The 27,942-nt window shown below is 42.8% G+C and overlaps 2 protein-coding genes across 2 annotated transcripts; one reads left to right on the top strand and one right to left on the bottom strand.

Annotated features, from left to right (window-relative positions):
• Positions 1-25: 25 nt before the first annotated feature.
• On the bottom strand, positions 26-26,242 carry mapk8ip2 (mitogen-activated protein kinase 8 interacting protein 2). The gene is made up of 14 exons (XM_070906999.1): positions 26,178-26,242; positions 13,856-13,961; positions 7,885-8,124; positions 7,684-7,762; positions 6,832-7,035; positions 4,109-6,359; positions 3,671-3,879; positions 2,554-2,629; positions 1,728-1,900; positions 1,518-1,627; positions 1,272-1,394; positions 1,078-1,148; positions 895-993; positions 26-98 (listed from the first exon to the last, which is right to left on the bottom strand). The coding sequence occupies exons 1-14, from the start codon at positions 26,240-26,242 to the stop codon at positions 26-28; spliced, it is 3,879 nt and encodes a 1,292-aa protein (XP_070763100.1).
• On the top strand, positions 15,880-18,717 carry LOC139286189 (gastricsin-like). Its single transcript, XM_070906925.1, has 9 exons — positions 15,880-15,935; positions 16,071-16,209; positions 16,329-16,446; positions 16,777-16,895; positions 17,325-17,530; positions 17,657-17,773; positions 17,915-18,062; positions 18,341-18,439; positions 18,562-18,717. The coding sequence occupies exons 1-9, from the start codon at positions 15,880-15,882 to the stop codon at positions 18,715-18,717; spliced, it is 1,158 nt and encodes a 385-aa protein (XP_070763026.1).
• Positions 26,243-27,942: the final 1,700 nt, after the last annotated feature.

Genomic DNA, 27,942 nt, shown 5'->3' with positions numbered 1-27,942 from the left:
AAGGTGGTCGTCATGGCAATGCTTCTTACTCCAGGTAGATGTCCTCAGTGGGGCAGGCGTACTCCAGATGTTCCTGGTAGTACTCCTGGAAGGCTCGTCTGCAGGAAAGACAGACAGATGAGAGCATGACTAAAGATCAACCTGCCAGCTATTAGATGACAGCTTTCCATAGTAATCCTTCATGTAGCGGCAGATTTTACACAGTCATGCTCTGACTATTTACTAAGAAATGGCTGGTTGGTGCAAACAGAAAGGACGCTTAATTAAAATAACTGTAGTGCAAATACAGAACCACTCTCGCTGTATCAAAGGAGGAGAGTAATTGTTTTTCATAAGCTGTTGCTGGGTCTATTCCACAGAGAGAACAGGATGAGAAGCTGAGGGATGAAATTGTTCTGTCCATCCCATGCTCTACTGCGTGCCCTCGCTCCATCCAGGGACAGTATCTTTAATTATTCAAACCCAATACGGCTGAATCAGACATGACTAAGCCTGAAACCATTATTTAACCTTCCACACATGCACATATAAAACGCTATAATGCAAAATAATCCTGGATCTCTGCCATAGATGAGAGTGATTGACAGTAAAGGTTCATTTTAATCCAGGATTTTGACATCAGACTATGAAAGCAAACCATCAAAGAGCACTTTAGATATGATGTACTGCTAAATAGTTTGCGTTATTTCCCATCTCTTTTAAGGCCTGTCAGCATTTTCAGCATCTTGATAATTTAAGTGCATTTACAGTTGTAGTGGAGTAAATATGTCAAATCAGACATGGCTTATAGTATACAAAGTCACAGAAACACACAAAAAAGATGTGAAGTCATTACTGTCCCTTGGTATCCATTTGATATAGAGCAATTGATATAATAATGTGATTTGGACTCACCCAACACACTCTGCTACAGGTCGCATGGACTCCTGGGATACAAACACATGGCAAGCAAATCTGTTCAGCATCGGGTGCTTAGTGATGAAGCCAAAGTAGCTGCAGAGAGAAGAAAACAATATGATGTAATCCTACAGTGAACACTGGTGACACAAGGGCAGAGAAACCAGTATTTTTGTTTACCAGTTGTTCCTCGGATGACATCCGCAGAACGAGATGTTCTTCATCTGGAAGAAGTGACTACATCTGTCATACTAAAGATGGAAAGAGATGCAGAGACAGACAAGAAGAAAGAAAAAAAGTAATATTATTCCAAAAATTTACTTTTAATTATTTGACTTGGTAATTTATTGATAAATTAATTTATTTGTCCATACCTCATCAAGGGTGTCATATTCATCCTCCAGACTCATGATCAGTTTCACTCCCTGCAAGCTAATCTCCAACTCACACAGAGAGGGAGGTCGCACATGTACCGTCCGCTTCCTCGATATCGCAATCTAACAGACAGAAAATATTTGTCAAAAACAAACACGCTTTAATGGTGTGGAAAGTGTAGCATACATGTTTGTGTCTGTATCGTGTGATTGCGTATGTGTTTTGCTGTTTTACATTTAGCTCACCTTCTGCATGGCGGCGCAGAGAATGCCATTGCCTTGGTGATAAGGTACCTCAACAGACCCCAAAAACTGAACGCTGAAAGTCTCGATCCATGCTGGATTTCTTTTCATTCCTGCAGGGTGTAATGAGGACACATACATACAGAACATGTGATTCTTCTGACATTCCCAATGAGACAGAAGAAAAGACGGTGGATGTATCTCTCAACTCACCCAGCAACTCCTTTGACTGGCCCACGACCTCATGGGCATAGAAAGCAGGAAAGATGCCCCTCTCCCCAGTCCGCATGTTATAGCCTCGGTACCAGTAGTCATCCTCTTCTTCCTCCACATATAAAGGATCATCCACATCTAGCTCCAGCTCATCTGCATGTCTGGGAATGAACCTGCAGAGAGCAGCAGAGAGAGGGAGGACAAAAAAACATAACCATCCCTGTTAAACGTGTCCTTATATGGTATCCCTGCAGCTGGGCATCCTATAGACTGGAGTTAATTTGATCAGGAAGCATCTGTTTGGGTTTCAGGTGGCTCCCATGGAGCAGAGAGAGGGGAGTTATGAAACTGTAGTAAAACAAATACATAATTATACATGCACAACATGTACGCGTATACAAAGGAGGCGCATGTAGCTTTCTTTCTCATGCTCCCTCTCGCACACACACAAAAAAGCACAGGTGGTGGCTGATGTGATTATTACTGGCCACCCTGCAGCTCTGGAGCCCAGCTGTGGCTTGGACATATTTTCTCCTAACATAATTAGGGATTCACTATTGACCCCTACAGCACTCTGAAAACCATGAAACCTCGAAGAAATATTGTTTTGTTTGTCGGGACAAGGACTTTTCCCCCAGACACAAAATGGTAATTTGAAAATTGGAGGTAATGGCATTTGAAATTTATTCTACCATACTGTTTCTACAAACAATGAAAACAATTATTTTTTGCAATCTATTTATCATTAATCTGCTTTTTGCTTTAATTCCCATTGCTCCCACCGAGGTCCCATTGTCAAAAATGATTGTACTGTAGGTTGTCTTACCTGTAGACTGCCCTGTGTGTCTGGTCCCTCTCCTCTCCGTTGATGGTACAGGAGAAAAGTCCAAAGGATTCTGTGCCTATGTGGCAAACAGACACCACAGACAACACTGTTTCAGTGCCCTGAGAACTACAGTTTCTCCAATAAAATTGAAAGCTAAATGTCCAAAATAAAATACACTGAATTTTTTGTTCCTCTAAGCTGTTGTTAGAGGAACCTGTTGGGGGAATACTTCTCATGTAAACTTTATATGAGAAAGTATAAATGGAAGCTAATTGGATTTGTCAAAGAAATGAAAAAAAGAAATGGCAATGAAAGCCTTTGTAATGAGCCTTTCATTATGCAAATCACCCTTCATTAGGGATAAGAATCTTGAAGCGAGAGCACTGATTGATGATGGATGTACTGGGAAGCAGAGCCCTCCCATAGGTCGTGTGTGGGCTCCCTGCCAAATTTAGATCACATTTTAATGTATCATGCTGACAGTAATGAGTTAAACCATAATGCACTATATTAATTCTAAGGATCCCGATTGGACAGTTTTAGCAATAATGCTATTGGGCCATAACCTGTAGAGTATATAATGTACATTGGCTTAAGTTAAAGGAATAATAGAAATAGAAACACCGGGAATAGATCAGAACTTCAATACCACTCTCGTGTATGTATGCTAAATGTGAAGCTACAGCCAGGAGACAGTTAGCTTAGCTTACCATAAAGACTAACAGGGGAAACAGTTAGCCTGGCTCTGTCCAAAGGTAAAAATATCTGACGACCAACACCTTCGAAGCTCACAAATGAACATGGGGGTTATGTGCTAAACTACATTTGGATTAAACAAGCAAGATCTAAATGCTAATGTGTAAGCTTTAGAGGTGTTTACCATTGGACAGAGCCAGGATGGCTGTTTCCCCTGCTTCCAGTCTTTATGCTAAGCTAAGCTAGCCATCAACTGACCATAGTTTCATATTTAATTTACAGATATGAGTTGAATCAATTTTCTCATTTAACTCTCAGATAAAAAGCAAAGATGTATATTTCCCAAAATGTCAAACTGTTCATTAAATCCCTAAAAATTTAATTTTTGATTGAAAGTGCATATCTCGAGCATGTGACTTACTGGAAGAGCGAGAGGTGCTGTTGACAAACACATTGAGGAACTTTTTGGAGAATGGGAGGTCGGCCTCAGGGGAGGAGTCCTCGGAAGAACTGAGAAGTTCTGGCCTCATCTCCTCACCATCGCGACCATAGCCCACCTCTCCTGTCCCCAAAGGCTCCTCGTCACATAGCGTGGAGAGCTCACTGTCATCACTCAGAACGGAGGTGCACCTGAGAGGACAAGATTTGTCAGTTTCAAATCTCTAGAGAGCCACGAGAACCGTAAGACTGCTTGATTTACCACTAGAAGGCATACCCTACAGAAAGCAGTGTTTGATTCAAAAATTTCAAATAAATGGTAATGATAATGATGCAAATACTATTCCATTTGTTTTGCTCAGATTAAACACAGATACATATTTTATTCTTAGCTTTCACACATACTATTATCAGAACATACCTTCTGAGGCTGACTAGTTCCAGTGTAGTATTCTCATCCACCACTAGCGTGTACTTCATGGAGTCATAGGCTAGTCCATCATCTTCACTCGGCTGCCTCAGAGCCAGATCTTTCTCACACAGTGGGAGGTCATGGTCAGTTAAGGGATGGTCTTGCACACTAGAATCAATGGGTGGTGAACTGTCAAGCTCTAAATCACTACCCCTGTAGGACTGCTTCCTCAAGCCACCCAGGAATGGGTAAGAGTCCCCGTCGTCCTCCTCTTCGTCATTGTCCGTGGAGTAGGTGAGGCTGAAGCAGCGGTTAGTCTGGGCAGTGGGTATGTCCAGTGTCAGGCTGTGTTTAACCTCAGTGATACGCTCAAGAGAGGCTGAGGAACGGCTCGCTGGCCTGGGCTCAGTCTCTCGTCCTTCATCCTTGTCGCTGACCACACTCTCACTGAGGCTTGGTGAGTCCAGATCCTTCCTTCCCTCTAGCATCATCAAGTCATTATTGGGCTCTTCATCTTCCTCCTGTCTCCTGGCATTCTTAGATGGTTTGTCTGTTAAGTTCTTCTCATAGTCTTTAGTGGTATACAAGGAGTTGAAATCTGTGGTTCCCCTCTCGTTGTTTGCACAGTGCTCCAAGATCAGAGGGGCTATGGTGTCACCAGTAGGGTTGCTCATATAGAGACAGGGACTTATCACTGCTCCTTCTTTTGAAGACTCCATACTCTTCCTCCTCTCTCCTGGCTTCATCCTATCCTTTCTGTACCCTTCACCTTCCTTCTCTTCTCCCTCTGATCCCTTCACCCCGACTTTCTTCTCTTCGTCCTCATCATTGAAACCATCTCCCTCTCCGATGTCTGAGGATGGTGATATGGTATCTGACACAGACACTTTCCTCTTGAAGCAATCCTCAGGACAACTGATTGGGTATGAGCCCTCTGAGATCATCCTGTTGACCAGGTTGCTGAGCAGCCAGGGTGAGTCTGAGTTCTCACTCAGGTCATCTTCGCTTTCTGATTCTGAGTCACCCTCACTGGTTCCATCATATTCGTCTGCACTGGGCATAAGCCTGGGTCCCACTGGCAGGTAGAAGGAGCGTTTGAAGCTCTCTAGACTGTGGTCTGGCTCTATCTGCAGCACCATCTGTCTGGACAGGCTGTCTTCACATCGTTGGGCTGGAGGCAGAGTCTCATCTGGGTCAGCCTGGTGCTCGCAGGACAGCTCATCGTCCACATTCTGCAGTCCCATCAGAGCTTGATCATCATCGTAGGACTCAGGAGGTAAGATGGGTGAGTCAACAGGGGATGGCGTAGTAATAGTGGGTGAGGGTAGAGGGGAAGGAGAGGGTAGAGGAGACCCTTCTTTGATTGGGTCACGCTGGCCCAGAAGTAGAGATGCTTTCAGTCCCACGATACCACTGTCCTGCTCTAACTCTGTATCTGGGTCCAGTTCCTGGTCTGATGTAGGCGAGCTGGCCTCTTCAATGGAATTGGTGAGGTGAGATGAGCGTCCACTGCTACTGTCATCACTGGTCAGATCCAGCTCTGTCTCTGAGATCGAGGAGATCATGTTGCCCACCCCGGGAGCCCCACAAGCAAACGCTGCCTCCAGCTCCCCTTCAATGTCAGAGTCAGAGCCTGGAGAACTGAGGTCCTTGTCCTGGTCTGAAGTCACGTAACCCTGCTGGTTCATATCTGCTATCCCTGGGTCTGAGGATGGAGAGGTGGAGTCGTTAGCTGCTGCCTCCATGGCAGAAGCTGCTGCAGCATCTGAACTGTTGGACTGGTCAAGAGTGTCTGAGCGGCTGGAGGACACATAGCTGGAGAAGGAGGCGAGCTCAGAGGGTTCAATGGAGGGAAATTCCACGTATGACGAGGGATTCTCCTTACAAACCATATCGTAAGTCTCCTTACACATGAACTCCACTTCAAAGTCCTTGTCCAGCTCCTCATCAGACAAGGGTGTATCGGCACCATCGTTGGCTCCCATGGGTGCAGTGGATGACAAGCAGCGACTGGTTCCATCTGGGTCTAGATCGTTCTCCGGCTCCATACCTGACTCGCTGGTGATTGTGTAGGTGTCGGTGGCACGCCGATTTGAGTGTTTGTGGTTGTGGTCACTGTTGAGGTCATGGTCCACCTCTGTGTCCGAACACTGGGAATGCTCGTCTACAGAAGGTACCCTTGCCGTCTGGATTGAAGGGTCTGCCTTTGGCTCAGTGACATTGCCAGAGCAAGGGTGGGACTTGTGTTGACCAAATGAGCCTGTGAAGATAAAAAGGTGTGGAGAAAAAAGGGATGCCATGAGAGAAGGAAAATACAAGACGACATAGAGGATTATGAAGTAGATGATACAGAGAATGGAAAAAGAGAAAGGAGACAGGTCAGGGGAGTTGTGAAGAGCAATTTGGACAATTGAAGAGAGAAGATGAAAAGAAAGTGCATAAAGAATAAAGAATGAAGGTGCACGTATTTTTCATTCATCAATTTTAAAAAAAGGATGGAGGATGAGCAGGTTTAGCAAATGTTTCTTCATTAGAAACACACTAAATTGATTCCCTATAGTAGACTAGTGCAAATTGGTCTATAAGAATCAACATGACAGTGTTTTGCTGAACATATACATTACTTAACAAGTCAAATTCACATCACATCACTTCATTTCACATCACGGCACTTCACGACACTGATGTTAATGGAATGAGCTCTAAGCTTGCTGGGTTGGCCTTTTTGTTACCGTATTCGGGCCTCTCCCGCCTGTTGCCCTCCATGTCGCAAAGGAGTGGCCTGTGAGGGGACTGGGGGTTCCCGCCCTCCCCTGCCTGTTTTGGTGGAGTACCTTTGCTCTGAGACCCTGGTGCCTGGGAAACTGGAGAGGCTGGGCACTGGCCTGTCACATGGCTACCATCCTCCAGACATGAGTGGGTTGGAGACAGACGGCCTGGAAGTAGATATTTATTTTCTAACTGTGTGTAATGCCTGTTGTTTGCAAATGATAATTTATAATAGCTGAGCTTTATTTAAACAAGGCAACAATAAATCTGCAATTATTTCACAAAAATCAAGAAACTTAAAATACGGTAAAACCTAATATGATGTACAATGAGAGTTGTGGCTATATTTATTCATTTTTTAAAAATGAATTTTGTTTAATGTTTAATTGTTTCCTAATTGCAATGAAATTTTCACAAGATACACAACTATTAGGGATCTAAATACTGGATGAGACGCTATTTCAGAAAATACTCAATATTAAATGGCTTGGATTGGGGAGAAAGGTGATTGGGACATCCCTAGCTGATTTAGTACTGTCCAGATAAATTAATTCAATAAGTGTTGGGTATACTGCATACTGCATGTAACATATGGATGAAAAAACAAACGATGTAGCACCATAATTACTGCAACATGCACATGAATTACTACAAGTGACTCTCTCATCATTTCTCGAAAGATTTACCAAAATCTCCTACTCTGTCCAAATAAGTAGCATCTTTTGCGAGGTATCATGTGTGATAGACCGACAGATGAATACAATGCAAACATATCCATACCCACATTTATTGCAGATGATTAATCATGTATTTACCCTGTGTGGCTGGGTTGCGTAACGAGTCCTGCCAGCTTCCTTTCTTTGGGGACAGACTGCTGTTGTTATTCAGTGAATCCTAATGAGAAGAGAGAGGGAGGGAGATATTCAACAAAGTTGTACGGTACTATTACAAATACTAAGAACTCTAAACAATCTGTGTTCAGAGTGTGTTTAGGAGCAGAGCTTCAGGCTGCTTACCTGCGACACAGCGGTGGTGAGGTTCAGTGTGGTGGGTCTGCTCTTTAGAGTGCCAAGAGTAGGGGAGGGAGGAGGGGAGGCAGAGGGCGACGGGGGTGCATCAGGATCAACCTCTTCATCTTCTTCCTCTTCCTCCTCCTCATCCTCGTCTTCGTCGTCAATCATCTCAAACTCTTGGAAGTCATCCTGGAAGGAGCAGACTGGGTGGTGCATGTCATTCTTCTCCAGAATGAGGGAGTCCTAATGCCAGAAGAGAGAGTGAGAGAAAGAGACTTGTAATGGGGCAAAGAGGATGAAATAAAGGATGCTCTATGTTTTCACACATTCAGCATATTTCAGATGATAGCCACACTAATAAAAGCTTCGTCTGTTCTGACAGCAGAGGGGAAACTATGATGTAGTGAGCCAACACAAAGGAAAAAGCTGCTACCTTCTATCCACTGTATACTACTTCCTTTTTCATTTAAAAGCTTTGCCAAGAACAGGCCTGTCTGAGAGATGATACACAGATGGACATGCAACACAATCTTCTTTGATTACACAGAGGGCATTTGTAAAACACAGACACACACGTCTAAGCACTGTAGTGGGCAACTCTGCAACCGAGTTGACATAAACAGTCACAGTACATTTTGCTGATATGTTCTTTCTGCAGCCTCGGGTCGTCGTCGGTGTGTGTGTGTGTGCACCCATGAATGCATTCATGTGTGAGTGTGTGTGTGTGTGTGTGTGTGTATAAGACAGAGAAGCTAAGTGTAGCCTTCAGCATCAACAGCATTACCACCTCCCGTGAAAAGATAAAGCTGAAAAGGTGGAAACAATTAAGTCAGTAAACACAAAGTCACCCTGCAAAAACCCTGCAGAGAACAGAACAGTGGAGTAGTCTTGAGGATGGAGGGAGAGATAGAGTGTGTGTGTGTGTGTGATAGACAAAAGAAAAACACAGGAGGGGCAATGAAATTAGAGTGGATCAATCAGACTTCTCTCAGGTTTCAGCTGGTTTACCGGAAAGCGGTGCACTAAATGATTTTGAGGTTTAATAGACCACACCTCCACGGGCGCGAGTGTGTTGCCGTGTAGCCTTTATGTTTGCCAGGTACAACGTATACTGATGGAGGTCCATGAAGTAGCTTATTGACACACACACCTCATTCTGTCTGCTCAACATGGAATTTATGATAATGTATTTAAAAAGCAGTTGTTTGCTAAAGAATGTTACAATTACCCCGATAGTCTAAGAGGTCTCTCACCTACATTCAACCTTACAGAGCAGACAAACGTGACATCACACCAACATCATCTCTCCCTGATGAGCCTAAAAGCATTGCTCCTGCTGATATCAATAAAAGCTGCGTGCATGGTCACGACCACAAACATCTGCGTTTATTTTTTTCTGATCATCTCTTCCCTACTTTGAATTTGACAATGCAAACACAAGGATTGATTTATCTGGTCTGCAGTTTGAACAACGCAGCACTTTCTCTGCCTCTCTGTGCAGTCTTTTTAATGGAGGAATCAAAGCTCTCCCTCTCGCCCATCCACCGCACACGATTCTGCTGACGCCTGGTGCATCCACTTTATGCCACAGCAACAGAAATCAACACTCAATCTATTACCCGAGTACACATGAATATGCATAGTTATTTCTAATAAACACATCTATTTTCTCTGTGATTTAGCTGTTAAGATGTGATAAAATGTTTTTTTTTTGAGCCGTGTATTGGTGTGTGAGGGGAAACCTTTCAAACGATCATTATATGTACTCTGAGTTCACAATCTACTGTCAAGATTCACAATGCTGTTTCCTCACACTGACCCATTATAATCCATCACTGGAGACATGTGACCTATAACTCCACAACAGAGTAAAAATCCTGAGATCCATTGGTTGTGAAAATGTCACATCTGCCTAGGAGAATAATCCGCACTGTCAGGAGACATCCGTTAGCGAGGCCACCTGACAGACACGCTGACAGGCTTAAAGAAAAAGAGAGAACTATAAATAAGAGTTGTGTGTCGGCGAGAATCGATCCCCACGGTCTCCAGTTCCCAAGGACATCCCATCCAGCCCCGTGACTGTCCCTCCTCTGTCACCCAGCAGATTTTCACAAGCATGCTCTTCTGCTGGCAGGGGAGGCGTTGTGAATGAGTTTAGCCCTTTTACACACACACAAGCATTGGAGAACGCAACTGCAGTCAATGGAAATTTTAATTGAGGTTAAAATTGTATTCCTTGTATCACAGACACACCCAAACACATATAAACTGTACTGTGCCACAGTCATAAACACACTTATATATTATTCATACATTCTTTAAACAGCTCTGCTTACGACTAACATTTATACAGTCATTTCTGCTCCTCGACAGCAGCTCAATAGGGCAGCGTCTCCAGATGCTGATCAGTTGGCAAAGAGATATCACTGTAACACTGTAGCAGAGCAGTTTTTCTCATCTCTAATGATCAGACTACAGGCTTGTTCAGGATGGCTAATTCTAAACCTACCGACTCTGCTGCTGCACATCTACACAGCTCGGCCCTCAGCAGTGGGGAGAGAAGAGGCTCCGGGTTGAACTGCAGGGCCGTCTTGCTCACTGAGCTTACCAGCTGACAGAGGAAAGCACTGGACAGATGAGAGAAACTGAGGACGTGATCCTCAAGTGAACACTGACTGTGTGGCTTTACAAATGAAGTGGACGCCAGGGACTCGTAAATCTCAGAGAAGAGTGGAGGCTGAGAATTAAGTGGTCTTTTAGGATCTAACAGGCAGCGGGTCAACAGACAACAGTAAGGGTCTAGTGGAGGTGCTAAACTTCCTTGCAGATACTTATATACAACCACTGATTGACCACGAATCTAATGTTGCCCAATTACTGCAGATGTGTGGGAGTGAGAGTATCTGTTCCCGTGGCTGAGATCATGTTGCAGTCAGTTGTTCGGCTAGGTGTTTTATTTTGGAGTGGGTATTTTTCAGTGCATAATTTCCTGGCTACATGCTCACTGGTGCATGGTTGGCTCCATACACCTGCAAAGCCATTAGTTTTAGATTACTCAGGCAGTGCTGTTAAAATAATAGAAAAAGGGAGATGATTCATTATTTACTACTTCTATGCTCATTGCTCATTTAGCACACATCCTGATCAAAAATGAAGCTATGCCTACATAATTACATACATTTGTACAATGACAGCAGAAATTGTGTCTGTGTGTGGGTGCATGTGTGCCCGCGTAAAGCCCATTTACCAAATATAGCTTGTAATCTGGGTGAATTTTATGCTGGGATGTGTGACAGATGTCGATTAGCCTGCCATTAATGGAGACCACCTAGTGAGTGATGGCCTCCATCTATCAGTGTATCTCTAAATTTCCACATATCAAACTCAGAGTAGCGCCACAGCTGAGACACAGACACCATGGCTCACGCACTAAATTATGCATGTGCGCATGGTGTTCAATCAGGGCTCTGGAGAGGCAGAGATGGATGTTAGAGAGACAGGAAGTGAAGAATCAGGGGGAGACGAGGCAGAAAGCAGCAGGGTGTGTGTGTGTGTGTGTGTGTGCAACTCAGAGGAAAGATTCAGAGACAAAAAAGGGAGGGGTTCCCTCTGTTGTGGTCACTCTGCTTGTTATGTTGATATGCTGGGTTAAATAAAATGAAAGGTCAAGGAAAAAAAACAAATCACACGGTTGAAAACACATTTCCAAACCAAACCCCCAGTGACATCTCAGAAAATAGGAAATGTTGGCATGTTGGCATTTGGCCAGCTATTACCATTTCCTCAGAGATATAAAATCAGTCATTGATAACAAACCCATATGAACGATCTTCAACTGCTTGCCTTCAGCCCCGGATTACAGAATAAGCTATTTTCAGGCATCATGTGTGTGTCTATTTGTTTTTGTTCACATGTATGTGTGTGCTCCTGTCACAAAGGCTAAGTACTGATCTAAAGGGTTACGCAGATTAAGACCTGAACCCCATAACGAATTGGAATTAATCAGAGCTGGGGATTGGGGCCAGAGGATAATCTCACTGTTTAGATTGGCTGTTCTTCCTAAACATCAAAGATGTGCTGCCCAGTATGACCAAATCATGCTGACATAAAAACCAAAAGCCTCTCTCTTCGTGAGCTGGGTGCAGTGCACGAGAGAGGCATTGCTGATGATGATGAGCTGAAAATCAAATACCACGCGAAATACACTGTTCCTTTCTGTCTCTGTTATTTAAATGTACACGCACACACACTCAAAGGGCAACCGGGTGTGTGTCCTATCCATCCCATGTCAGCAAGATTACTTCCTCTGGGCAACGATGTAATGTAACAAGGGCCGACACTATCCCTGCCCTGTGCTTTCTTGTTTGTGAAGTGAGCAGTCAGGGCCTCTGCTGATGTGTGTTTGATGTGTGTGTGTGTGTGTGTGTGTGTGTGTGTGTGTGTGTGTGTGTGTGCGCGCGCGTGTGTGTGTGTGTGTGTGTGTGTGTGTGAATGCATGTGGGAGGGAGAGAGGAGAAAGAGGGCACTGATGCATGGTTTACTGCTGTATGACCTCTCTGGCACAAGAAAAAAAAATCCTCTCTTTAAAGTCTCTCTTTCTCTGAAGGTCTCCTCACATGCTACGCAAAAAACAGCTTTGTTACAGAAGGGCTTTGCTGGCTATCCATAATGTGTTTTGTTGGTGGATTAAAGTGGAGGAAGCAAAATATCTAGCACAGATTTATGGCGAGAGCTTAACCCTCGCAACCAACCATCCCTGAGCTAAATCCCTGTTCCCAGTCACCTCGGCAGAGAAGAGAGACGGAGAGGGAGAAAGTGAGGGAAGGAAAGCTTTAAGGGGAAAGGGGAGAGAGAAACAAGGGAGGAGGGAATCTGAGCTCTGTCTCCGAGCAACACTCTGCATAGAAGGAAGGGAAGACACATGGGAGGGAGGGAGGGAGGGAAGGAGGTTGTCTCTGCATAGCAGCAAACTGCACTGGGTCACCCACCCTCTGCTGCAGCCGTGGCGCCACGCCACCAGCATAAAACATTTACATCCCACAGGATGGAGAGAGAGAGAGCGAGAGAGAGAGAGACAGAAAGAGAGAGAGAGGATATGAGATAATAGTTCTTAGAAATTGTGTAATTAAGGTCTAAGCTGGTTGGACATGTGGGATGATACAGCTAATGACTCAATTATTTGCATATACTTCATAACACAGATACTTGAATAGGATGCTTAGTGGAAGTGTTACTTGGAATTTCTATTATATACCGAGGAGTTTAGTGAATGTATGCGGTTTGCTCAGATCCAGTATGTATGATGATGATCTGAACACACTCTGTTCACCAAAGCCACGCCATGTTTCTCATTTCGTCCCTGGTATTATAATATGGATATCAGAGGCTTACGGTCATTACTGTGACGACTGCAATGCTGGTAAGCTAGGTAGCCTTTAGATACAAATCCAGAGCAACAGAGATGCTTACATAAGATAACCATATGCAAATATGCAGTTCTCAACACTAAACAGCTATACAAAATCCGCTCAGTCTCTGTCTTTTTTTCTTTCTGTCACCTTAAATACGTCACACTTCTCATTCTCACTAGCTTGCTTGAAGTAACATGTATCTCTCTGGTCCCTTTTCTGCCTGTATTACCTGCAGGTTGTAATTAATGAACTATGATAAGCAGCCACCAAAGCAACTGTAGAGGAGCAGCAACAGACAGATAAGCTGTGCGTCTATGTAATTGCAATAAAATGCAATTGCACAATTTGGCATAGAGACAGAAAAATATACATAATTCCAAAAAGTGTATAAGTCATACAATACTCAAAGTTTGCAAACAGTGAAACTGCTTTACATGCATGCGGACATGTTGCCATTCCCACTGTAAGTTTGCGTTTTCATATATTCAAAAGCACAAAAGATGCAAGGAAAGGTCAATAAAGTCAATAAAAAGAAACAACATAACAACAAAGGGGGGCCCCACCTTCTCATATGGATCAGAGTCATAGTTGAGTCCAATCCCACAGTCATCTGTGATTTCAGAGAGATCTTCATCATCAAACTCCTCCAGGCTGATGTCGTGGGCCGGCCTGGAAACACATGAGAGACAATATATTCACTACATGTTGTGAAGAACACTCATATCTGCACATATGCCTCTTTCATCAGCGGCAGTCAAGAGGGGGAATTTCTCATTGATTTATGCCCACACACTGAGCCCTGTTCGAGGGGAAACCTGCTCTAACTCATGGCCTGTCACGGTCTATCTGGGTCCCAGTCTCATATACTGGCCACAGGCTGCCACAAAAACACCCACGTCCTCTATCTTCCCCTCCCTTATAACAATCCACACTAACAAGGTGTGACACATTTCAGTGGTGCAGAATAACAACAGCAACACATACAGTGCTGGAAATGCCAATATTTCAAATGAAGTTAGCTGAATTTTATCATATATACTGTATGTTTGAGCTGTTGATGTCATAAACAGAGTTGGAAGTGAATTTTTGGCAGTTGCCTCTTACACCAGAGTTTTCTGAACTTCTATTTACAGCGACAGCACACTACAGCAAGGAAGTGTATGAATGTGACTCTGTAATGAGCCGTGGCATCGGCAAGTTTTCTTGATTAGGCTCTATCTCATCTTTGCCCCATTAGTTTCAGCAGGCTCTCAGCTCTACAGCAGTGGGCTTGCAATGTGTTGAAGGAAATGCTGCATTGCAGCTTTCCTACTAAGAAAAGGACACTCCATATATTACGTATGGATGCAAGCTTACATCACACAGTCATATAGGGTCCTGTCTACACAATGTCATTGGTCCCATGGAGCAACTGAGGACATGCTGATGCATATAAAAGTAAAACAAAGGGGGTCATGAAAAAGTCTCCTTTAATCTACAACTGACCAGTGAAATACTGGGAAAATAGACAGCTACCCATGGTGGAGATATTAAAGGGTCAAAAGGTTATTGAGAATGTAATCAAACGTATATGAAGTGAATGTTGACTGTTACAGTAAGCCTTTGGTCCGTTATATATGCCACTGTAGTAAAATCAATTGATGGGCATGAACATATTTTCATTCTAACTGCATATCATTTAGCTATGACATTTATATAATTGTATGTTGTTTTAAAAAACAAGGACTCAAAATCTTGATTTCATCAGAGTAAAAAAAGCTATCAAATTTAAACAATATTAAAAGTTATGATAAGCTGAACGGCCCGAAAGGTTTAGATAAAACTGTGTGGTTAAGGTGCTACTGATACTGGAGCCTTGATATAAAACATTTGTTTTCCATTTGTGGAAAATTACAGTTGCACACAAACTATTATGCTTGACCTTGCTGTTGATATGCATATTTAAAATTGTACTAAAGCTGCATCTTGAGGATTTCCAACAGCATGCAGACAATTTCGGGGGAAAACAACAGAAAGCTCTGATTACAAAATGCAAGAAATGAATTAACGATCCAAACTCAAAGTCATAGCTCGGTGCTCAGCATCAATTTCTTAAAAAATCATTAAAAAAGACAGACACATGTATCATATTTCTTGTGGGATTTTTAAATTTAAAATTGCTTCATATTTTATTGATTTTCATACAGAACCAGCAATATTTATCTACGGTACATTTATGATCATGGTACATTAAATAAGAGTTAAGTAAGTACTTTACTTAAAGTGCCAAATTTAAAAACCCAGATGAGTTATTCAGTATCACCGCTTGATTATTCATCTTATTATATAATTGTTTTATGATATGCTTAATTAGGAGGTTTTCGACTGTGTTCATGGACTGTAGCTCACAGGACGTGGTGTTTATTGAATCAATGTTAGATGTGCAAATGAAGTATGTAGCTTCTAGGGTCACCCTGTCTGAAGTGATATGACTGAAGCTTTGATAACGGTCTGGCTGATATGGGCCTAAACGTGTGTGTATATAAAGCCTGTTCAGATCCAAGAAGAGTTGTATCCATCCAGGAGTGCTGTGAGAACAGGAGGGATCATGAAGTGTCTTGTTGCTGTTTTGGTCTGTGTGGTGCTCGCAGAGGGAATCGTCAAGTAAGGAAACTTTCTCTCTGTTTCTCTCTTTATTCTCTTTAGTACTTTTGACTTTAAGGTCCACTGCTAAAGTGACTCAAAGTGAAAGCCATGGGAGGTCAACACTCTTTGAGTTTTTGCTTCGTCCTTCCTCAGGATCCCTCTGCGGAAGCACAAGTCTATGCGTGAGGCCCTGAGAGAGAAGGGGATCGAGCTGCCTTACCAGGATCCAGCTCTCAAGTACCAGCCCTATGAGTTCAGCTCTGTCAACATGTACATCAATAACTATGCTGATGTAAGAAATGCTATGTTAACACCACTTTTACACACTGTACACAGCATTTTGATGAGAGAATTGACTGACTGATGGGTTTGTTCCTCTCTTTCTTTACCTCCAACCAATGTGTTGCCCAGACCACATACTATGGAGCCATCAGTATTGGAACACCCCCCCAGTCCTTCCAGGTGCTGTTTGACACCGGCTCTGCCAACCTGTGGGTGGACTCCGTCTACTGTAACACTCAGGCCTGCAGTGAGTATAAACCAACAGGCTTTACACTACAAAATCCCTCATCTGTCACTCTCCTCAGAGCATATTTGCACGTGAAGAACTTCTCCAGAGGACTTAAAGCTGATATAGCCTAAGCACGCAGAGCTAGCGGTTTGTCATCTTGTTTCCAAGAGATTACATATTGTACATAGATGGGATTTAGACTTCTAGTGTAATTACAGACATGCCACTAAGCGATTTTGGTCTTTGGGAAGCATCGGCTCAATAATCAAGTGAATAATCAGTATGTCAAAAGGCTCTGCAAAGCATAAAAGCATGTTATTAGATAATCCCGATCTATGCCATTTACAGACACACACAGAAAGTTCAACCCCCAGCAGTCCTCCACCTACTCTGCCAAGGGACAGTCCTTCTACCTGCCTTACGGAGCTGGAAGCCTCTCCGGCATCTTTGGATATGACACTGTCAACGTGAGTCAAACCCACCAAACAAACAAAGAACATTAGTTCAATAAAAGATCGAGTTGTCACCTTTTTCACTCACTTTTAGCAGACTAGACCGGAGTCATAGGTACTGAGCTGCTCCCTTCATGCTGGAAAGTGCCAATACATAAAGATCAATGCAGCTGTTTTCTGTGAATGAAGTGTTGAGTTAGTGAAAAGACAAGAAAATATATGTATCTTTGTACAGAAGATACTCAATATAACAAAAATGTAGAATTAGAAGAATCATTTTAATGATTTGGTACTGCGATAGAGTCAATAAGTCTGCCCCATTCATTCATTGACGTTGCTGTCTACAGTCCCACCTGTCTTCACTAGGCTGAAGCTTGAATGTGTGTAAATAGACGTCTATGGTTTGCATCCTACTCATCATATTGGTTGGTTTTGGACCCATAGGTTGGCGGCATTGTGATTCCTAACCAGGAGATTGGTCTGAGCACAAACGAGCCTGGTCAGAACTTCGTGGTGGCCCAGTTTGACGGCATCCTCGGCCTGTCCTACCCAACCATCTCAGCTGGAGGAGAGACTCCCGTCATGGACAACATGATTTCTCAAAACCTGCTGAATGCCAACATATTCTCTTTCTACCTTTCCAGGTATAAGTGACACAAGACTTCTATGAAGTACTGTAAAACATAAAGTATCACAATATCACATATAGGACATACAGCTATTAGTATATCCACACTACTTGTAGCAGCTAAGCTTTGGTCTGTTGTCTGATTAAGGGGAGGACAGCAGGGCAGTGTGCTCTCTTTCGGAGGAGTGGACAACAACCTGTACCAGGGCCAGATCTACTGGACCCCTGTCACCTCTGAGACCTACTGGCAGATCGGCGTTCAAGGGTCTGTGCTTTTCAACATTTCATCAACATGAAATGTCAAAGATTCTGATTACTATTGAGTATTGCTGCCTAAATAAGTGATTATTTGGTCTCCTAATATGACTGCATGAAAAAAGAACTTGGCATGTGTGGTGGCTTGCAGATTTGAGATCAATGGTCAAGAGACCGGCTGGTGCTCTCAGGGCTGCCAGTCCATTGTGGACACTGGAACCTCCACGCTGACAGCCCCAAGCCAGCTTCTGGGTGACATCATGCAGGCCATTGGAGCCCAACAGAACCAGTATGGAATGGTAAGACCAATGGACTGACAGATGGACAGACAGACAGACAGACACTCTCACACACACAGAGCTGCAGCAGTAGGAAAGTAAGCCACCATTTTGATTCCTCATAAAGATTCAACTCTGTCCTTTTAAAGGTCATTATGAGCAGTGGAAGTCAAGGTCACAAAGCATACCTGTACATCGAAAGCAGAGAAGCAGGAATGTAATGAAACAATGTACAAACTGGACCAGTTTAGAGTTTCTGTCCTTCTCAAACAGCATCTCTTTGTTGTCTTGATCTCCAGTATATGGTGGACTGCAGCCAGGTCAACAACTTGCCAACCCTCAGCTTTGTTATCAGCGGTGTTGCCCTCCCTCTGCCTCCTTCAGCTTACATCGATCAGGTAAGTTACCACATGAGTGCCTGGCATTATCATGTATACAAGCCATGTTTTTTTTATTTGTGTGTGTGCTTGCAATGATATGAACATCTCCAATCTTTCATCTCCACCTCCAGCACTACCAGAATGGATACCAGTTCTGCTCAGTGGGCATCGCCCCCACCTACCTGCCCTCTCGTAATGGTCAGCCCCTGTGGATCTTTGGAGACGTGTTCCTCAGGGAGTACTACTCCATCTACGACCGCACCAACAACCGTGTCGGCTTTGCTGTAGCTGCCTAAGTGTCATCAGCGAAACCTAACCATAAACCCGATCAGATAATGATTAAGCTTGTGTCCGCTCTGGCATTATTCTAAATGATCACTTTGGACAAAACAGTATTAATTTCAATTAACATTGTAGCTATCGCTGTAAATTATGGTACACAATATTATTATACATTACTTTTACATCTTCAAACTGGTATACACAGATCTAGTTGGATTTGTATGTCCAAAACAGAAAAGGCTTAAATGTGTTGCATAAATTGCATAAATCTCAAGCAGAATAAAGGTGAAAATGCAAGAGTTTTGACATTTCATCTCTCTAAATGAGCACTTGTTATCGTGACAGCACAGGTCCTGGGCTGAGGGACATCAAAGGGGTTTCCCCCCCTTTATAATTAACCTTGAGCTTGTGTGTGCAAGTGTGTGTCTGTCTAATTAATTCCTTCTAAGGGGCATTTAAATGTCCTACAATTCTGGGACACACAATGACATATAATTGAAACTCTGTTCAAACATCTAGACAATCCAACAAATGCACATATGCATGCTCTGTGCTTTTTGCTCCACATCCTATTTTTTGTATGTGAAATGATTCAGCCTTATGATTGGTCAAGTGCTGTGCAGATACACTGCGCATGTTGGCAAAATATAATTAACTGATAGGATCAATTATGTTTTTATGAGATGGACAAGACTTTTCATCTTAGTAAAATGGATTATACAGTCTATTATAAATAGCAGACCTAAGTTGACCAAAGATACACTGGTGCCATTGCAACATGATGACTGGTGCCAGACATTATGAAGCAACATCATTTTTCCTTCACATTGATCCCAACATAGAAATTGAGTAAATCTGAGTGTGGTGTAGGGGTTGGAGACCAGAGCATCAAGACCATTCCACATGGACACATGCACAGACAGAGGAGACCCCAAAACTAATTTCCTATCTGTCAAAAAAAGTGTCTTAATCAAACCTGGAGAAATAACATCACTAAGGAGCACCTCACCCATGCAAGTCTTCAGGGGAACTGTGTTTGTAAGTGCAGGTGTGTGTGGGTGTGTGATTCACAATGGAAAAACACCACATCAGGGCAGCTGTATCCAAGGCGGCTGTCACCACCACACAAGTGGAACGAAGTCTCATGTTTTGTTTCTGGATGAAAGCCTGGAGAGTGATGGAGAATCAGGGACGGGGACGTAATCACAGGAGTTGAGGTGGACAAGGAGGCAGGGGGATGGGAATCCTGAAGCTAGGAAAGTGGAAATGTTCAATTCAAAAGTTACAAGTGCACCAGAGAAATAAACATCTCTGTTTGCTTCATGGCACAAAGCAATTTTTCATGGTGACAAGAAGCAATGCAACTGATTTCCTGTGAAATCTGCAAAACTGAAAATCCTGGTAAAATGCAGAGGAGAGGCTGCTGAGGCTTGTGTTGTTTGTGATTTTAAACTAATTACACTAATGTCCCAAAATGGATGTGGTAATGATTTTTTTTACACATGCAGTAGCACATTTGAAAGGGTCAGTTCACTTAGATTTCAAAGAAACATGTTCGCACTTACCTCTAGCAGCATCTAGCCATGCAGATAGTTTTGATTTTATTTGCCAAGGTTTTATCAGTCTCTCTGCTGAAACCCCCGATTTCTTTTTATTATTCACAATTTCGAACATTTACTATTGAACATTTCAACGGTAACCTTTCTTTTCAGAGATTACTCCATAATAATCCACAGAATCAACTGAACACAGAATCAATTGATTTCATAACCGTGGAAAAAAGAACAGCTTCACAGTTAAGTGTGTGGATTATCCAGAGTAATGGGGAGAGTGTGTCTGGAATAAAGATGTTGCTGTTGATATTTTATTATATGTATTGGGGTGGGGGCAGAACTCTCAGAGACAGATCTCCCAAAACCTTGATAAATAAAACACAAATGATCTGCATGGCTACATACCACTAATGGGAATTGAGAAAACATGTGTTTTGTAATTTGGAAGGACTGGCCCTTTATTATTGTCTGACATCTGTTTTTCATTTCCTTTTCTCGTTTCCCTTATCCCTCTCCTGGTCTCCTCCATTGCCCCCTATTGCTGCTGTGTTTCCAGACTCCATTTTGTTTGTATGCTCGTCTGCTTAGTGTTGGAGTTCTCCTGTAGCTCTGCAATGCACGCCACAACAGAGTGTGGCCCCATTTCCCCTAAACTGCAAAACAAGAAATGTGTGTCAGTGAAAAGCAGCAGACGCAGAATAATGCCCGGACCAAAGGCCTCTGTCCTCTCCTTGAAGAGTGAAAACTCCGACTGACCCCGGCCGCACACAAACACACTAACGTGCAGGTATGCCGCATATGTATGCACACACCTCAGCAAACCTATCAGTTCCGTATTCCCTCTATGTCCCTTTCTGATATTTTCTGTTTCATTTTAATTTCAGAATCCATATCACATAGCGAGATGCAGCCACCACTGCAGTGTTGACATTACATGTCCGTGTCCCTGCTTGGTGTTTAGACAGCATCCAAGTGAGCGTGCAGTCCCTGTCACACCATGTTGTGTACCGCTCGCTGCTTATCCGACACTTGCACTCAGTCCACCTCCGCTTGTGATCATTTTTAATGATTAGGCTTTGAAGCTGTGGCTCTACAGCTGGAGAGGAATTATTACTATACCACTCTCCATAATGGTGCAGAAAAAAAGGGGCCTATCACTCTCTACCTAGTCTGAATTGTGGCACTCTGAGCCAAATGGGAATCCTACAACAAGAAAACAAGTCAGCACAAAATTACCGTTAACTGATGCCGGCTATGTTGCTGCAATGGCACACCCAGATTCACTGCCACCGCTAAGGTTTTGCGACCATCTGTGTGTGTGTGTCTTCAGGTCTCGCTCCTTCTTTTCATTTTCTACCCTGCCGCCCTTCTCAGGCTCGAACAATCTCTCCAGCCCACATTTGTTCTAACAGTTATTCTCTGTCGTCTCTGATACTGTCATGCTCAGACCAGAAACTGTCAAACCAGCGCACTGCCTTCTTTGCTTGTCTAATACTGTACATACACTGACTGCATGTTCACACGTGTAGAAATGTAAGCTCACACAACTGCCTCATTGAGTTTGAGAAGCTCCCGTTTACACATAACAATTTCATGAGTTCTGCTATAAGGAAGAGCATCTACACACTTTCAAATTTTATGTTGTTTATTGTGTGTTGTGTTTATTTATGTTTTATAGAGCAATCGAGAAAATAACCATCAGATTAATCGATAACCCTAACCCTAGCCCAGATAAGCTGTTCTTTAAATAACCTTGGTGAGTCCAATCATAACAAAGTAAATGCCTATAAAATTGTAAATATGGATAAACAGCAGAATAGCAGATATCCATAGTCAAAAAAAAGAAGGCAGACAAAAATAAAAACCTGAAGAGAAATAAAAAAGACTTTCAAATCAAAATAGACACAGATACAAAGGGGGAGGGGGGGGGGGGCTGATGGGGTCTCTGCTGTTAGCCATCAGCACCTGCTTCACTGTGACATCATCATCTTTAAAAGCCAAGGACATTTGATGTGGTTGCTACTGACTCATTAACAAGATCAATTTCCCAGGCTTTTCACTCACCGTCAGTCTCCAGTGATGTAGAGACACACACATACACACACCCACACACACACACACACACACACACACACACACACACACACACACATGAGTCATGCATTTAACCTAATGAGGCACTCTCTGTTGTCTGTGTCAGATCCAAACCTGAGGATCACACCAGCTTTGAACCAAAGGCGGAGATGATGCATCGGTTTGCTCGGAGCAGATGATTTCATGTTGATTTGGCTGGATTTGGATTAATGAAGTCATCAGATATAAAGCCAATGCTGCTGATAGATGGGAAACATTCACTGGAGTCATATTGATGGTAAACAAATCTCATGGACTGCGGACTTAATATGACTAATTTAATTATTGTTAAAATGGACAGCAAACCTATAGCAACAGCCGCTGCAAAGATTAACATGCAAAAACATGGCAAGTGTTGGTTATACACAGAGAGTGTGTGTGACAGAGAGAGAGAGAGATGAAATACAAAGAGAGAGAAAGAAAGACAGCAGGGGGGAGGCAGAGATGAATCTGTATTTGATTTAAGCCTCTTACCCCGTGGTAACCATAACCACCACTACTCCCTTCCCTCCCTCTGCCTTCTCAAACAGCCTTCAAAGAGTCGGAAGGCAAAAGTGGAACATCGACTGCTAAACATATGAGACATGAGAGGGATGGAGGGGGAAATCAGAAGGATGCCTACTGGAAAAGTTGTAGTGGTCTAATTTTACTAGTTTTAAAGTATTGATGTACTACGATGGAATACAGCTACAAATCATTATATTAAACCCAAAATATTTCAGATCCAATGTAATTTTCATTATTGATTAATCCACTGATCATTTTCTTGATTCATCAGTTACTCAGAAAAAAAGTGAAACATGTCCATTACAGTTTCCTAGAGCCCAAGACAATGTCTTCAAATGTCTTGTTTTGTCTGTTCAATGGTTCAAAATCCAGATATGTTAAAATTATTGTCATAGAAGACTATGAAAACCAGAAAATACATTTGAGAAGCTGGAACCTTTAAGTATTTTCCATTTCTGTCAGTTAATTGATTACCTAAATAATTGCTGATTCATTTTGTGTTGATCAAGTAATTGATTAATCGACTAATCATTTCATCTCTAGTTGAATCTATTTGTTTAGCTTTCATCAATTTTAAGCGACAAGATTTATAAAACATATTATCCTAAAAACTAAAAACAACGTATAATATAATGTTACCCTAACATGAGGACTGACATTCAAAGAACCAAAGATTTGCCAGAATGATTGCATACCATATATGTTATTTAGCTTATCACTATGTGAATGTTAATACATTAAAATTACAAGAGATAAACAGTCAGAAAGTTATTTGTTGACCTCTGGGCTGAACACATTTTACCATCTTGGAACCAGACTCAAAATGGAACCCATTATCCGAACCGTCCCATATGTTCACAGCCGAACAACCAAAGACCAGGCTGCATTAAGACCGCTGTCTCAACAAATCTACCACAGACTGCACAAACAATCCTTGAATCAATTAATTCTGACGAATGGGTCGTTGGTACACTATGAGCCCCACATTTTGATATGTCAGCATTTTTGTTTTAGGCTTCAGCAAACCACAGCAGGGGTTATCTATTCTGAAAAACTGTGGATGGAGTTCATTTCTATAAAAATATTTCTATAAGATGAAGCCTTGATGGAAAGACAAAATAAAACAGAGCACCATGAACGTCTATTTGTATTGATTAATTTCACCCTGTTTATATGGAACCATGTCTCTTAGTTTATGTTGGAAGGAACAGAAATGAAATATTACTTTAATTGTAAAGCGCACCATATTTTCTCTGTGCAGACTGATATTTCCAGTGGAGAGAGTGCTTCCTCTGTGCAGGAGAAATCATAGCCTGCCATAAATTTCTGGTGCTCAGTAGAGAAAGACAGGCTCTTTTACGGATTATGTTGCCCATTGGAAACAGAGTTAGGGTTATGTAAGGCAGATTACTGTACCACACCATCACACCACCGGTGGTTTCATCCATGAATCAGTCCGACAGAAAAACACAGAGAAACAGAGACATACTGGTGAGAAAACACAAACACATGGGGCAAGCATTATCAAATGAACAAATGTATGCACTTTTATAGAAAAAACAATCTAGAAATACAGGCATCTCATCCCCATATGCTCCATTTACCTATAAGTAATTTATTGGTATTTCACAGTCTGAAATCAATGATCCATAGCTGACCCAAAATAAACACAGGATGTGTGCTCTTGAATGCACAGTCAGTCCCCACCCTATTCGATTAATAGAGTGATGCAAGCAGCTGCTCTTCACTTGTCTTCACTGTTCTGTACACTGGCTTTGTTTCTGAGGGCTGAGAAGTAAACTGAAAAGACTTTTAAGTAGATGTGGAGTCGGTGACACAACGTGGGTCAAATACTGCATAAAGAAAAGACTCATTATTCTTCTGATACGATTAAGATTTGCTTGCTCCAGCTGTTTGCCATCACTGTAAATTTAAACTATTGATGTAATGGCCCAAGCTTGGCTCTGTGCTGTGAACTAAGGTCATTGGCAGTCATGCAAAAAATCAGGTCTATTGATCTGATATGATCCGTCCATGAGATGAAGCTACAGTATGTAACAAAACCCCACATGAGTGCATGTTGAGGACATAAAATCCACTGGGAGCCAGCCTGCTAATGTGATTGCATTCTGTAAGGACAGGGGACAGCAGGTGGAGGCAGACGCAGGGACAATGAAATGTTGTGGCATTATGTGCATTAGTACAGAGAGCCCCCACGATCCTGTATTTGAGCTTCCTGGTGCTCAGAGCAACATCAAATATAAACTTTTACTATTTCCCCCCTCATTTTATTGACTTTACTTCTTTCTGCCACTCTGTAGAGATGAGTTGTTAAATGACTGCACACAGTAGCAGAACAATATAGTACAGTTGTTAAGTAGCATATAGGGCTCAAAGGCCTTACAGCAGCAGCAGTAGGCAAGAGATTATTGCATATGGAAATCACAATACAATATATTAGAATCACAACGAAATCTATCATCTCTGAAACAGATTTCATTTATGTCTCCAGGCAAGAGCAGATCTGAATTTTGCAGCAGCCTCCACACAATTTCATCCAAATCCCACCAAAGTGTTGCAATATTCCACATCTTACCCCAAAACCCAGTTACAACTAACGAAACCCCATGCCATGTCCTTTAATAGACAACCTTGGAGAGAATACTGTAGCTGTATCATTAATTCTGTTATTGATCTCTGGTCACAGTCAAATCCCACTCACAATGGTGTGTAGGCAAGAAGAAAACGCCGGCAGATTTGTCATATTGTGTGTCGCAGAGGTCACATTACAGGCGTTTGAACCAACATCAATATCAGTGGGACTTCCGTACATCATTGTTCAGCAACATGCCCTTGCCTGGGTTGGACTCAACAGGGCGTGGGCCTCACACAGAGAATGCGCAAGGCGGGTGCCTGTCGCGACAGCTACCGATCAGTCATTTGCCATCTATTTTACTATTTTCCCTTATTCACACTTTTCGGGGAATAATAAAAGTTGTCTTAAGAAAAAAAAACTGTTGTCTTGAAGGAACGTATCAGCTCCAAAACACAAACGCCTGCTCGGCTGCAGCACCTATTGGCGCGCAGGGAGGCAGCAGCAGGCCTGCCAGGTTATTCAAAATATCTATTACTACCCGTGGTAGGGGATGTGCGTTTCATTGCAGTTATCAAAACAAAACGGACAAATATGTTTATCATCTTTTGTGTCATTTCCACCTCATCATAAACCGCGCGCAGCGTCCCCCATCATCCCTCCACTGTCGCTCTATGTAAGCTCTTACCTGCAGCCTGGGGGAGAGAGGGAATGGAAAGTGGATAGGGAAAACATCTCAGCCCTGTCCGCCATCTTCTTCCACAAATGACTCAGAGCGACTGCAGAAAATCACGGAGGGAGCGCAGTCCATTCACAATCACAGGGCAGAGGACAGACGCCGCCGTGGACAGAGGTGTCTCTCTCTCTGCGGCCCCGCAGATGCCCCCTGGCCGCAAGCCTTCGATCAGACGAGCCTGCTCAGCACCATCAAATCTGCAGTCAACCATCCACACGAGCAGGCTAGGAGGGGGTGTCGAGGCAGAAACGATCTTCAGAGACGACGCACAACGCCGCGGAAATGACAATACAATCCGGTTTTCCCCCCGATACGTCCGCGCGAAGCATAAGCGCGCAGTGTGCGACCGCAGTCCGTGTTCTTCCGCTCCAAATGTCTGCTGCTGTGATGCTGCCTGTGACACACTACGGATACGGGCCAGCAGTGCGGAGACAGGCAGAGACAGAGGAGGAGGAGGAGGGGGGTGTGGAGCAGAGACGATATAACGTCAGTGCCGTTACCGTATGAGTGGATGCAGGCTCGAGCAGCAAAACAGTGGCGTAGAAACACAATTTCCAGTAAAGTGTTAACTATGACATGACACTGACAGGGACATTTGCCATCAGAGGTCCTTAGGGGGATCCAGGGGCTTCCCGGAAAAGACATGTATTTCAATGTTGTGCAAGTTTACATGATTTTAAGTCTGCATAAGATGGACTTTTGTTCATTGTTTAGCTTTTATTTCTTTGGACTCCATTAACATCTTGATCCGGATGCCCATAAACACACAAATATCTGAGCAGGCACCGAAAAAACAACGACGAAGGCTACAAAAGGCAAAGAGACAGAAACGAGAAAGTGCTGACAGCAGAAAAGCACAGAGCAACAGGAATTGAACCAAAACAGATCAATATGCAGCCAGAATGAAAAATACAATTTAGAGTTAGAGTTAAAGGAAGAACTGCTGAATTCTCAGGACACGAAAGATTACAAATAAAGTGCCGCAAAATAAAATGCGAGAAGAAAATCTGTAAGGTGCAAAACGAATTGGGGGCTACATGTACGTGTTATAGTTTCTCTGTGCACATGCGATATGCATTTAAAACAATGTGTATGTACTGCAACTTGTCATGAAAATAATAATAGATGTAGTTTAATCCATTTCCTGGAGTGGTGCAGCCTTGCAAACTGGGGTGTATATGGCATTATGGAAGGTAAATAAAAGCACATAATCTGGTTATCCATATTTACATTTTAGGCATATAATTTACTAGCCTATATGTATCTCAAAGGCATATTTTTTATAAGCATAATCATCATAATAAACCATACAAACATTTCGTTTTCTCCAGAAAACACACAGAAATGTAGGTATATTTTATTTTGTATATTCTGTTTTAAGATTGGAATCGCTTTAAGATGATCCAGTTTTTCAGTTCCTTTCTGTTCACCACTGGATCTCAGGTTGTAAATGAATAATAAATCAGTGGATCTCACCTCAGACTTAAGGAGGTATCGTGCCGCACTGAGCAGGAGCAGTGAGGAGCTGTTCACTGCCGGTGGTGCTGAAGCGTATATCGCTAAGCTGCAGTTTACCATTTGTGCCACACGGGGGCGGTAAATGTTCACTCACTGGATGAAAACCTGACTAGCCTTTGACAGAACAAGTAGGCTTCATTTGTATTGCGCCATAATGTTAGACCTTCATTCACTGAATAACAGGATTCTCTAAGTAACA

Source organism: Enoplosus armatus, chromosome 6 (assembly GCF_043641665.1).
Source record: "Enoplosus armatus isolate fEnoArm2 chromosome 6, fEnoArm2.hap1, whole genome shotgun sequence".
NCBI classification, from domain to species: domain Eukaryota; kingdom Metazoa; phylum Chordata; class Actinopteri; order Centrarchiformes; family Enoplosidae; genus Enoplosus; species Enoplosus armatus.
The sequence above is the reverse complement of the archived record's forward strand: the minus strand, read 5'-3'. Positions and strand labels throughout refer to the sequence as shown.